This window comes from Setaria italica, chromosome VI (assembly GCF_000263155.2).
Source record: "Setaria italica strain Yugu1 chromosome VI, Setaria_italica_v2.0, whole genome shotgun sequence".
In the NCBI taxonomy this organism is placed as follows: Eukaryota; Viridiplantae; Streptophyta; class Magnoliopsida; order Poales; family Poaceae; genus Setaria; species Setaria italica.
This window is the reverse complement of record NC_028455.1, coordinates 29,697,422-29,708,043: the sequence shown is the minus strand read 5'-3', so window position 1 is coordinate 29,708,043 and position 10,622 is coordinate 29,697,422. Positions and strand designations below refer to the sequence as shown.

At 46.8% G+C, this 10,622-nt stretch overlaps 2 protein-coding genes across 2 annotated transcripts; both read right to left on the bottom strand.

Moving 5' to 3' along the window:
• Positions 1–398: 398 nt before the first annotated feature.
• Positions 399–2,749, bottom strand: LOC101779391. The gene is made up of 2 exons (XM_004973564.2): positions 2,381–2,749; positions 399–1,165 (listed from the first exon to the last, which is right to left on the bottom strand). The coding sequence occupies exons 1-2, from the start codon at positions 2,581–2,583 to the stop codon at positions 691–693; spliced, it is 678 nt and encodes a 225-aa protein (XP_004973621.1). The 5' UTR covers positions 2,584–2,749; the 3' UTR covers positions 399–690.
• Positions 2,750–6,561: 3,812 nt separating this feature from the next.
• LOC101778986 (probable GTP diphosphokinase RSH2, chloroplastic) lies at positions 6,562–10,416 on the bottom strand. The gene is made up of 6 exons (XM_004973563.3): positions 9,299–10,416; positions 9,020–9,205; positions 7,766–8,226; positions 7,508–7,666; positions 7,084–7,435; positions 6,562–6,971 (listed from the first exon to the last, which is right to left on the bottom strand). The coding sequence occupies exons 1-6, from the start codon at positions 10,007–10,009 to the stop codon at positions 6,687–6,689; spliced, it is 2,154 nt and encodes a 717-aa protein (XP_004973620.1). The 5' UTR covers positions 10,010–10,416; the 3' UTR covers positions 6,562–6,686.
• Positions 10,417–10,622: the final 206 nt, after the last annotated feature.

Genomic DNA, 10,622 nt, shown 5'->3' with positions numbered 1-10,622 from the left:
GATATCCAAGACTGCATAACTACTTTGGTTAGCCAAACCCACTACAAATAACAATTTTCAGAGGTGGGTAAATGGAATTTCCAGAGGCGAATAGCTGCTTCTGAGTAGTAGTTGGATTTTCCGCAGCAGGCAATGAATTCTTGTTGATCAGACAAAATTCAGTATCAATACACATCAATGAAGCTCACCCTTGAAGTTCCAAAGATCAGCATTGGTCGATCGATCAACATGCATTCCTGTAAAAGAATTCCAGGTCACTTGCCACTTGCCAGTATCTTTATGGACTAGGTTCATGTTGGCTCTGTACAGTCAGACAATCTCCAACCATGCCATTATCGAGGTTACTGGATTGAATTCTTGAATTATGCATGAGGAAGTTCGCTAAAAAAAATTATACATCATGAAGAAGCAGTGGGAAATGCATTAGAAAATCTTGTTAATTTACAGCTGATGGTCGTTACATGAGTAGATGCCAGTTTACGCGATCCATGTTAGTACATCATGTTAATTTACAACAGACTATAATCAACTATTTTACAAACACACATATACCTCCTCACCAAACTCAAAGTGCTCGCTTATTTATCCAGAAACCTTCATGCCAACTTTAGATATATTAGAGAAGATTGGTACTAGAAACCTGAGGCAAAAAGATAACAAAAGGAACTGGAAAATCCTCTAAACTTTAATCTAATCTTCTTTCTTTTCTTTGAGACGAACCGAGGAACTTGATCTATGCAGACAATGCAAATCCATCATTGACAACGACCTCATAGGCGCAGATGATGCATTAGGCGCAAAAGATCCTGATCGTGGTGTGGATATAAAATCATCAGGTGAGAGTGGAGAATGTAGCTGCTCAGGCAGCTCATTCTCTTCAATGCTGATACTGCTGCTGCTCCTCGAACTGATACTAGCCAAGGTTGCCAAAGAGTTTCTGCTCAAACTAGCAAGCCTCTTAGGAGGCGCAGTTTCATAAACCTGAGCAGCTGCTGTTTCATGTGAATTTCCATACATGATGCTGTAGGCAAGAAGATTCTTCCGTTTTCTGGAGTATGCATTATCTGCCTTAGTGATGTCTTTTGCAGAACCAGAAGATGTTATAGCTTCTTTGAGGCACGCAAAGGATTTGGATTTACCATTGTAGAATTTGGATATGCTGCGCCTGCCCAAGGAAAAGATTTTCTACGTCAAAAAGGCAATATATCGAAGCTATCATGGATGCAGCGGGCATCCATATCTGTATGCACAATGATTGAATTTAGAAGACCCATCACAATGTTCCACGCAAAAGCAATAACATAACAATGTTACTTGCTTAATATTATCAGGAAACATATCCCACCACATAATAAAGAATTAAGGATGCTAATTCACATTTAAAATATACGTAGTCATAGAGATAGCAGGGAATCTCAGTTTTGAGAGAGCAAAGGTTGTGTTTTGACAAAACAACACATTTAAAATATGCTAATTCCAGACCTGGTACGAGAACGGATATGCTATGGGGAAAAACCAAACAGACAACCTTTGCGTTCATGTACTATTAAGAAGAGTTTGTACTTGTACTTTGTGTATGGATGATACTGTGGCCTGTGGGGGTGCTTCATAAGCCAATAATTGATTTTCTGTGGCTCAGAGACATTCAAACCACTGCAGTCCTTCTCCATCGAAAGTTGCTGCTTAAGATTGGTTGGTACCATGTGAGGCAGGTCCTTTTCAGTTACTTAATAATTCAACCAAAATGTGCCATGATTACCACACGCATTTCCACGCTAGATATTCCGGTAGATTAATTCATTTCAATATTCTACATTTAGCTTTCAAAACGTCTGATCATTCATTAAACTTGTTGAGATGGTTGCATAATTATTTATTATGATATGCAAATACTTCTCATCTCACAAATGTAAAAGGTAACTAGTCTTCTTCAATCACTGGTCAAAGAAGATATTGGAGCATTCCTCACCACATAAATTTGACACGCCAGAATTATCCAGAATAAACAAGAAAAACCTACAACCAAGCTAGACCATAACAGCAGAGTATGGTCTGCTACCCAAAGCAACTAGTAATTCACTGCCAAACATCCAAGACTACTTCAATCTCAAATTTCCCTGCTCATCAATGTTAACATCTCCAAAATACTCATAAATTCCAAAATAGCAGTGTGTAGTGCATATCATCGCCCAAAAAACAACAGCAGATCACAATTCACACAGTAACAACTACAGCTAATCCCTGACTCATATTTTTAGGAATTAACCCATATTCACCAACGGAACAAATTAGCATCCAACTATTCCTCCGCAACTCAGATCAGGAAACAAAAACTCCCTCAAGCGCAATAAACGAATCAAATAAACTGGCAAGAACTCACCGAATGGGGAGCGCCTCCTCCAATGCCTCCAAACCCGCGAGGCCGCCGCCTCCCCCTCCTTCCCCCGTGAACGCGCTCTGCACCTCCCCTTCCTCCTCCTTCCCCGGCGGCGGGCACTCGTCGCTGTCCCTCCCTATCGACGACGAGCTGCACGTCGACGCCGGCGGGGGCGGGGCCATCGCCGCCTCGACGTCCACCGGCATCCGTCCGGCCCGGGACCGACGGCCCCGATCGCGAGGCGGGGGGGCGGCGGGCCGACGAGTCGCCACGCGCAGGCACGCAGCGTCGGGGGCGCGAAGGGACGGGACGATCGGAAGGAAGGAAAGGCTTTCGCGGCGAGTAGATTTGTTTCCGTGGCTTTTTCTAACTTAGTTTTGGGAAGCAACTACTATTTCGTGATGGCGATGCCTAACTGACAAGGCTTATCGCTTCTTATCGCCTTTTCTTGCGTGCCACCAAGCAAATCTTAGGTTAGGTTTACTGCGTGCTACTCGCTCGTGCCGGAAATTTCTTCGAAATTTAAAATTTATTACAGTTGTAGAAACTTTGTAGAAAACATATTGATTTAATTGTTAGATATTCAAAAGGTTTGGCTTAAGCTCATTTTACCATTATTTAATTTAGGATGCAACTAGCAGTAGCTATAATTTCAGCAGTGAACCCATCAACCGATCACGTTGCCACTTTTTCAACGAGCTTCACTTATCCATCATCTTCTTCACTATTTACCTATTGAGGTCCTATTTGGAAGGGTTTATTTCGACTTCGGCTTCAACTGTTTTACGTAAAACGAGGTACTGTAGCACCGTTTTGTAAGTCGAGGCTAAAATAAACTAGAAGTTGGGTGAAGCCACTATTTTTGACTTCACCAACTTTGACTTCAATGGTGAAGTTATTTTGGGATAAGCCCTTCCAAATGGTCCCTGAATAGCCTCCAGCTCAAAGATCCTTATTGTTGATCATCGCTTCTATATCATCACCAATAACTATCACCTTCCTACTTACCTTCAAGCCCCGTCCATACTAACCTCTATGACAAATCTTTCCTACAACCAATCATTTCCATCCTACACTTGCCGCCAAGGTGTGTCGCTAAGCCAATGACCAACCATCTCTTGCATTCCCTCTAATCTCAACAGCCACCACTTTCATAGTTCATCCCAATAAACCTTAATGGTGTCAGAGTACCACCACTCGACGATCAAATCATATGTTTGTCTTCGCGTTCTTGCCTTCTTCATCCTTGGTTCTTACTTTTCCTTCGGTATATTTCTTCTTTCTCCTTAAGCAAATCCGCTTCCAACATACGCACTGCATCCTGCATTTTCGAAAACGAGATATCATGTTAGAAATAAATGAGAACCATCTTGTTTTACCATTTCCGTTTAAAATATCAACATCGAGTATAAGTTTAAAAACTTTTTGATTTGGAGGTACTTCTCACGTAAAGGTCTAGGCACCTCACAAAGCAGAGGTTGACTAAGTTTGACCAATAACTTGCTTCGATATTGTTTCCCTTTGTTTTATATATTTTCTTGGAGATAAACTCCCACTCCTCTATTAGTGAATGCTCTGGGGACCTCCTCCAATTCCAGGTCAAAACACAAATTCGAAGCGGAAGAAACATAGAGGGACAAGGGTTTCTTTCAGGTTCCTCCGTGTGATATGAGACAGATGGATAATCAACATTGCACGTTGAACATGTCAGATTCTCCACACACTTTTTATCTATGTTACTTTCGGTTAAGGCTATGATCAGTTTGAAATGGATGAGTGCATGACAAGGAAAGAACACTAGAGTAGAAAAGAGAAGATTGTGTAGGAGCACATGATTTACTGAAAGGAAGTGCTTGGATCAACGTTTCATCAAGAAAGAAATAGAGGAAATGTGTTGGAAAGTAAGTGTATACTATCTTTGTTAGAGTGAGAAGTTTTTCTTACTCTGACTAATAAGATATCTTGACCCATAAGTTTAGGCGGGTTTTTTTTTTCTTTCGAGGAATTAAGATAGGAGGTTTGGACGGCGACATATCATTCGTTTGGGTGAGGTTAACTCCTGTCTTTCTCCTCGCATAGCACTTTCTTGTATGCTTCCATGGTCATCTCGATCTTGCTCGCAGTCGCATCAGGGGAGAGAGAGAAAAAAAAGTATGTAAATTTTTCACTTCAAGGTTACTTTAGCTTTAGCCATACGAATTCTCAATATTCTTTTTCTGTTTGTTTCTCACGAAGCGACTGACAGCAACATATGTCGAAGTCTCAAAGTCCTATGTTTTCCTGCTCCTGCTTCATGGGCCGAAGTCCATGCACGTAGCCCAGCCCAAGTTTAGATGACTAAATGACACGTTGAGCCTTCTTCTACATCATTTACTGTTTTTCACGGGCCGAAATCTTCAAATCGACACGTGGATCAACCTGGGCCAAACATGCAGTCCATAATCGCACCCCTGCTGCCCCGGAATTCTTATCCATTTTCCGGAAGATTTTCTAGTTAGCTTCGTTCGAGGTTCATGTAAGAAACGAGGTCCGTCAAATCTGCATCAAACCTAAACGTTAGCCTCCTCCCCTCCATCCCTGCTTGCGTAACCGCCGCGGTCGGCCCTGCCACCCTTGACGGCCCACCCCAACCCGCGCGCAGGCTCGCTGGCCGGAGTCGGAGAAAAAGAAGAAGGTTGGATTCAAATTTTTTTTTAAAATGTTGGCGCAACTTTTTTCGAAAAATATTGGTGTAATTTTTTTCAAATAAATGTTGGATCCAATTTCTTTTAAAGAAATGATGGCTCCACTTTTTTTAAGAAATGTTGGTTCAACTTTTTTTTAAAAAATATTGGTCCTATTTTGTAAAAAAATGTTGGACAATAATTTTTTATTCAACATTTTTCAGTGGGTCATCATCAAATGGACTTTCGGTAGCCATGCGCATGGTTGCTGTGCCGAGCGATGCTCGATTTGCAGGACTGTGCTAGAATGGGCTTTCGCTTTATAGTGGCCCGTGTGGTTCGGGTTCCTCCTATGGTCTAGCTTCGCGACGCTCAGCAAGCACACAGCCGGCCCGGGCCGCGGAAAAGCTCCAGCTTCGGATCCGCCTTTTGCCCCGTCCGTGGGCGTGTGGCTGTGTGCGCACGGCGGCGGCCGCCGTTCCCTCCCTCGTCGAACCCCTGTGCCCTGAGCCCCTGACTTCCCTGAGTGCGCTGTTCCTGTTCACGGTGGGCCGTGCGGCGGCGATGGTGCCCTGCCATGAGCCTCCCGGCGCTGGCTGCTGGTTGCAACGGCTACTACATCACCGGGAAGCGCGCCAATCCTCTCCGTCACCGACGCCGCAAGGTGGGGGCGCCTCGGCCATGCCGACTGTGTTACCTGTTAGGCGGCGGATGCATGGCAAGCTGAAGCATCATGGTTCCTCGGCAGGTAGCGGCGTAGCGCAGATGGCAATAGAGGTAGGCCTATCAGGATCATCCTGGTGACACGTTGGTTTTTTATTGATTCTCCAGCAGAAAATGTTTAGAGTTTTCCTTGGTTTTTGACCTGTTGGTGATCTGCTTGGTTCCTATCCACAGCATTGTCTGCACAATCCTAGGTTCATCCACCACCCGCTGAGTGTGCACAAACGGGTGATTGGTTCGCTGCAACACCCTCCGGCCAAGCTCCCCGCATGTAGCCTCGAGCTGATCGTGGTGCTTGGCTCCGGGGTGCGGCTATATAACCTTCGTTTCCCGTCGTTTCCCGGAGAAACGCGAACCAAATCGCACCTCGGGAGCCTGGCCAACGGGGGCCTGCATGACCGGTGCGAGCCAGGCTGCGACCGGAAGGAAACCAATCAGACCCAAATTTGTCCAGCAGAAACAGCCCCACACAAGAATATTCTGCCGAAACCACGCATGGACAGCAGAAACCACGCCAAGAATATTCTGCCGAAAGAATAGGAGGAATCCTCCTCCACAAAGTGCACGCATGGACAGCATGGTTTAAATACCAGCCAAATCGATGTATCATGTATCTGCCATCCTTTCCCGGGAAAGTTCAGAAACAGCGACACTGCAGCACAACAAAAAAATGTGCAAGTGACAGTGTGACACAAGGACACCACAAGTTCCTGAGTATTCCCCTGAATCTTGGAGGATGATACGAGGCACATTTCAATATTTCATCAACTTGTAAAGAGTTACGCACAGCAGTGTCCTGGGATCAACACCCCCAACACTAATTCAGTTGGGAGTTTTGTTCATCTGGGCTTTCTCTGCTGCAAGAAATTAGTTTTCATATTTACATGATATTGTACAACAGCAGGTTACGGGGCACGAGGGTGTCAGCTTCTCGGGGTGGTGGCGAGGGCGAACCCGCCACGCTCGTACATACGCTGGATCTCCTCCCTGTACTCAGTCAGCGACTTGTGCGGGAGCGCAGGCGTCAGCTCCACCACATCACCCATGCTGAGCTTCCGGTTTGGATCGCTTATGGGCTTGTGGTTAACCCTCGGTCGCAGCTCCTCTTTTAGTGGGAAGCTGTAAGGGCTCCATCTTGGACTGCTGGCCCCGACTCGCTCCATTAGATCAACTACAGTCGAGTTTGGCGGGAGCTCTTGGACAGACATCTGAGTTGCAGATATAGTTTTGTCAGACATCAGAAATCAGAAATGACAACAGTTTTGTTATTGCAGATATATTCTACCATTTATAAATTTCAAATGAGATAACAAGACCTACCTTATCATGTTTAAGCATGATCACAAATATGGGACCTTCATGGTTGCACTGCTGGCTGTAGGAATAAGGGCAATCCTCTGAATGCAGGGGAAAAGGACATGGTGGCCTAATCCCAACAGAGCTGGCTAAAGCTGAGGGGCGCTCTTTGCTCATTGCCTCGCATTGCCAAGTGAGCACCCACCTTGCCCATTCCACCATTTGGAGCACAAAGGAGTGCCTGAAACCACCTTCTTTGTATCTCCAGTGTGCGGCAAATCCATATTCTGCCTGGAGATGCATTTCCTTTGTTCGGATCTGGATCTCAAATGGATGGACACCCTCGCACATGATAACAGTGTGCAACGATCGATACCTGCAAGTGGTAAATTAGCAAAGTTTCCAGTAGAGTTTTTTCAGGAGTCAATCAAACTTTTGTTCTGCATACCCATTCAGCTTTGGATGTGATATATAGTCTTTAAATCTTCCAGTGACTCGGGGCCACAGTTTGTGGACTATGTCAAGTGCTCGATAACAATCTTGCTCTGTCTCAACCACAAGCCGCAGGCCATGGATGTCATGGACATCATCCATTGTTAAGTTCTTCCTGTAAAAATCACAGGCACGGTTAAGAGTTGGTATTGTGAATGCCGACTGTAAAAACTACTGAACTGCAGATAGATTAACAAATAGAACGACAACATACTTGATCATCTTGGAGTATATACTGTACAGACTCTTGTGCCTCCCAGAAAGATTGTGATATGAAATACCTTCATCTCTGAGACCTTTATCCAGTTTATCAAGAGTAGACGTAAGGAGTGCTTCATCAAAAGACATCACAAGTTTAGAGGAAAGCTCCTTGTGCTCCTCTGGATTCAAGTGTTTGAAGCAAATATTTTCCAACTGGTCTTTCCAGCTAGCAATTCCTAATCTGTTGGCCAAGGGCACGAATATTTCCATAGTCTCTTTTGCAAACCTTTGTTGTTTAACCAAAGGCAAAGCTTCTATCGTCTTCATGTTGTGAAGACGATCTGCTAGCTTTATCAGAACAGCTCGTGCATCAGCCATTGCAAGAAACATGGTGTGCAGGCGATCTGCTTCAACCGTCCTACTTGCAGTATTGTTGTCCCGAGCAAGTTTGCTCAAATGGCTTAACTTCGAAACCTGAATAAATAATTATTAATCCATGAGCTTGCAGCAGAAATAGCAACACAGTTTTTATGAACTGGATATGATTAAAACTGAGAAAAGATGACACAATGTATTCGTAAGGAAAAAGAAATAAAAGATTTATGTGTATCCATTCATGAAATTGTGTGACATGGATTAAGTGATAACATATATAACAATATCAAATTTCTCTCAAACAGTGATCAGGAAAGAGGTGGTTGCCCACTTGTGACTTCTTGTGGATGATGAAGGCCAGAACTGTTGATTTGTGGTTGAATGATCAAAGATGCTGACGAAATTTGGGGGGCATGTTACAGAAAACGTTGAACACTTGAAACAGGCCAGATTTCTTGCCTCTTTTCTTGGTACTGAGTTGAGAAACTATGTCTAATTTGTGGTGTTCGAACAAATAATGTTGACAAAACAAAGACAAAGGTTTAAGAATGGAATAGTTTGACTTGTTAACTAAGAAACTTCATCACAAGTTGATTGATATGGCCTACAGCTTATAAACAAATAAGTTGCTCAGTCAGGAAGAAGCTTCCAAGGTCAAGACACTAGAATTTGGGTCACCGAGTACTTTGTTTACTTAGTAGTAAAGGCATAAAGCTATCCATACATTAAGAAAAAGGAGCGCATGACTCATTGACTTCTAAAGTTAAACAGGGTAATCTGGATAACTTGAATAACTAGTAGAAAATCCAGCCAAAACCTTCAGTAAACTACAGGGGAAGTTATCCCCACATCTAAAATAATGATCAAGAAAGAGTAACCAAAAAGTTCATACCCCTTCAACTAGATCGGCCACACCAGCACCAAACATCCGGAAGATATGATCATAGTCCATGAACGAATCATCAATTGTGTCATGGAGAAGGCCGGCAGAGACGACAGTCGCGGTTGCGCCAATTTTGGCTAGATGCACTGCAGTTTCCACACAATGCTGCAGGTATGGATCACCACTAGCCCGCTTCTGATCACATAACCAAAGCAGAAAGCCCATTCGGTTTAACAACAACACAAGAATACAAGATGCTAATCGAGAAGCAGGGGTTCCACAATTTACCTGACCACGGTGTGCCCGCTCGGCCTCGAAGAAGGCCTTGACCACAAGCTCGTCGCGGAAGATGCGGTGGCGAGCTTGAGCACCGGCGAGGAGTTCATGAGCATAAGGTTCGCAGGACGGCTCCGCGGCAGAGAGGTTCTCGTCAAGCTCAAAGGCAAGCTCGGCCGCGTCGACACCAGCGGCCGCGGGGACGCCCAGGGGCAGGCTGGTGACGGGCGCGTAGTCAATGCAGGAGCCCAGCGCGTTGCGCACGAAGCTGGAGAAGAGCCGGTCGCGCTCGCGGCCGGCGAGCCAGGAAACGGACGGGCTCCTGGACGCCGGCGAGGAGGCCGGGCTGTGGAACAGCGACGCCGGGCTGCGGTGGAGGTGGTCCCGCAGCTTGAACGGCGACGGCGACGCCGACGACGACTGGGGGTGCGAGTAGCCCCCGCCGCCGAAGCCAGCGCCTACGCCGACGACGGCAGCCGGCTCGTCGGATCTGTCGTGCCACAGCGCGCCGAGCTCCTCGTGCGCCGCGGCGCGCGGCGCCGCGGACGGGGACGAGAAGAGGCAGGACAGGCCCCCCGCGTGGCGGTGCGAGGTCGCTGCCGACGGGGACGCCGCTGCCGCGCACGGCGCCGGGCCGCGCGAGCTGACCGCGTCGTGCTCCGGCGTCGCGTAGATGGCACCCGGCGGGCTGGTGTACACGGCGGCCATCGCCGGCACGGACATGGTCGCCGGAAACCGAGCGGACCCTCAACCACCCACCCAATCCAATCCTCTCCAATCAGCAACCCGGAGCAGAAAAACACGCAATCCGCGGCTTCAGCTCCGACCCCGGAGGCCTCAACCTCAAATTCAATCCCAAGAGCTCTCGCAGCTTCGCGGACACGAACCAAATCAAGCAAGAGCAACCCGCGCTAATCAGCTCGAGCTCCAGGCGCAGCCGCAGCGGGCGGGGCGGGGGCGCAATTGGACCTGCAGAGCACGAATTCGGCGCCGGAGCACGGCGTTGGCAAGATTGCCCTGGCGAATCCGCGGGGATTAAGAGGATGAGGACGCGCGCACAGGCTGCCTCTGCCGCGCGTGTTTTTTGTGGGTCGCCTCCGCTGCGTGGTTTGTGAGGTTGTGGATTTCGGGTGCGTGAGCAGAAGAATCTGGGGCCGGGGCCCTCCCCGCCAACAATAGCCGCGCGGGGGTGGAATGGCGGAAATGCCCCCGTGCCAGGGAGGAATCCAGCCGGAATTCGGCTTATTTTACCACATCCGCTTCTGGCTACTTTCGGATAAGATCTGTTCCTTCCACGAGACTCGTCAACTCCTCGATCGACACTAAACTAAAAGTT

What these genes read in the sequence shown, in the direction of transcription:
- LOC101779391 (XM_004973564.2), bottom strand. Translation starts at nt 2,583, where the DNA reads ATGCCGGTGGACGTCGAGGCGGCGATGGCCCCGCCCCCGCCGGCGTCG. An exon ending in GAGGAGGCGCTCCCCATTCG is followed by an intron (nt 1,166 to 2,380) that starts GTGAGTTCTTGC and finishes TTCCTTGGGCAG; the next exon opens with GCGCAGCATATCCAAATTCT.
- LOC101778986 (XM_004973563.3), bottom strand. Translation starts at nt 10,009, where the DNA reads ATGTCCGTGCCGGCGATGGCCGCCGTGTACACCAGCCCGCCGGGTGCC. An exon ending in ATATACTCCAAGATGATCAA is followed by an intron (nt 7,667 to 7,765) that starts GTATGTTGTCGT and finishes TGATTTTTACAG; the next exon opens with GAAGAACTTAACAATGGATG. An exon ending in TCATGCTTAAACATGATAAG is followed by an intron (nt 6,972 to 7,083) that starts GTAGGTCTTGTT and finishes TCTGCAACTCAG; the next exon opens with ATGTCTGTCCAAGAGCTCCC.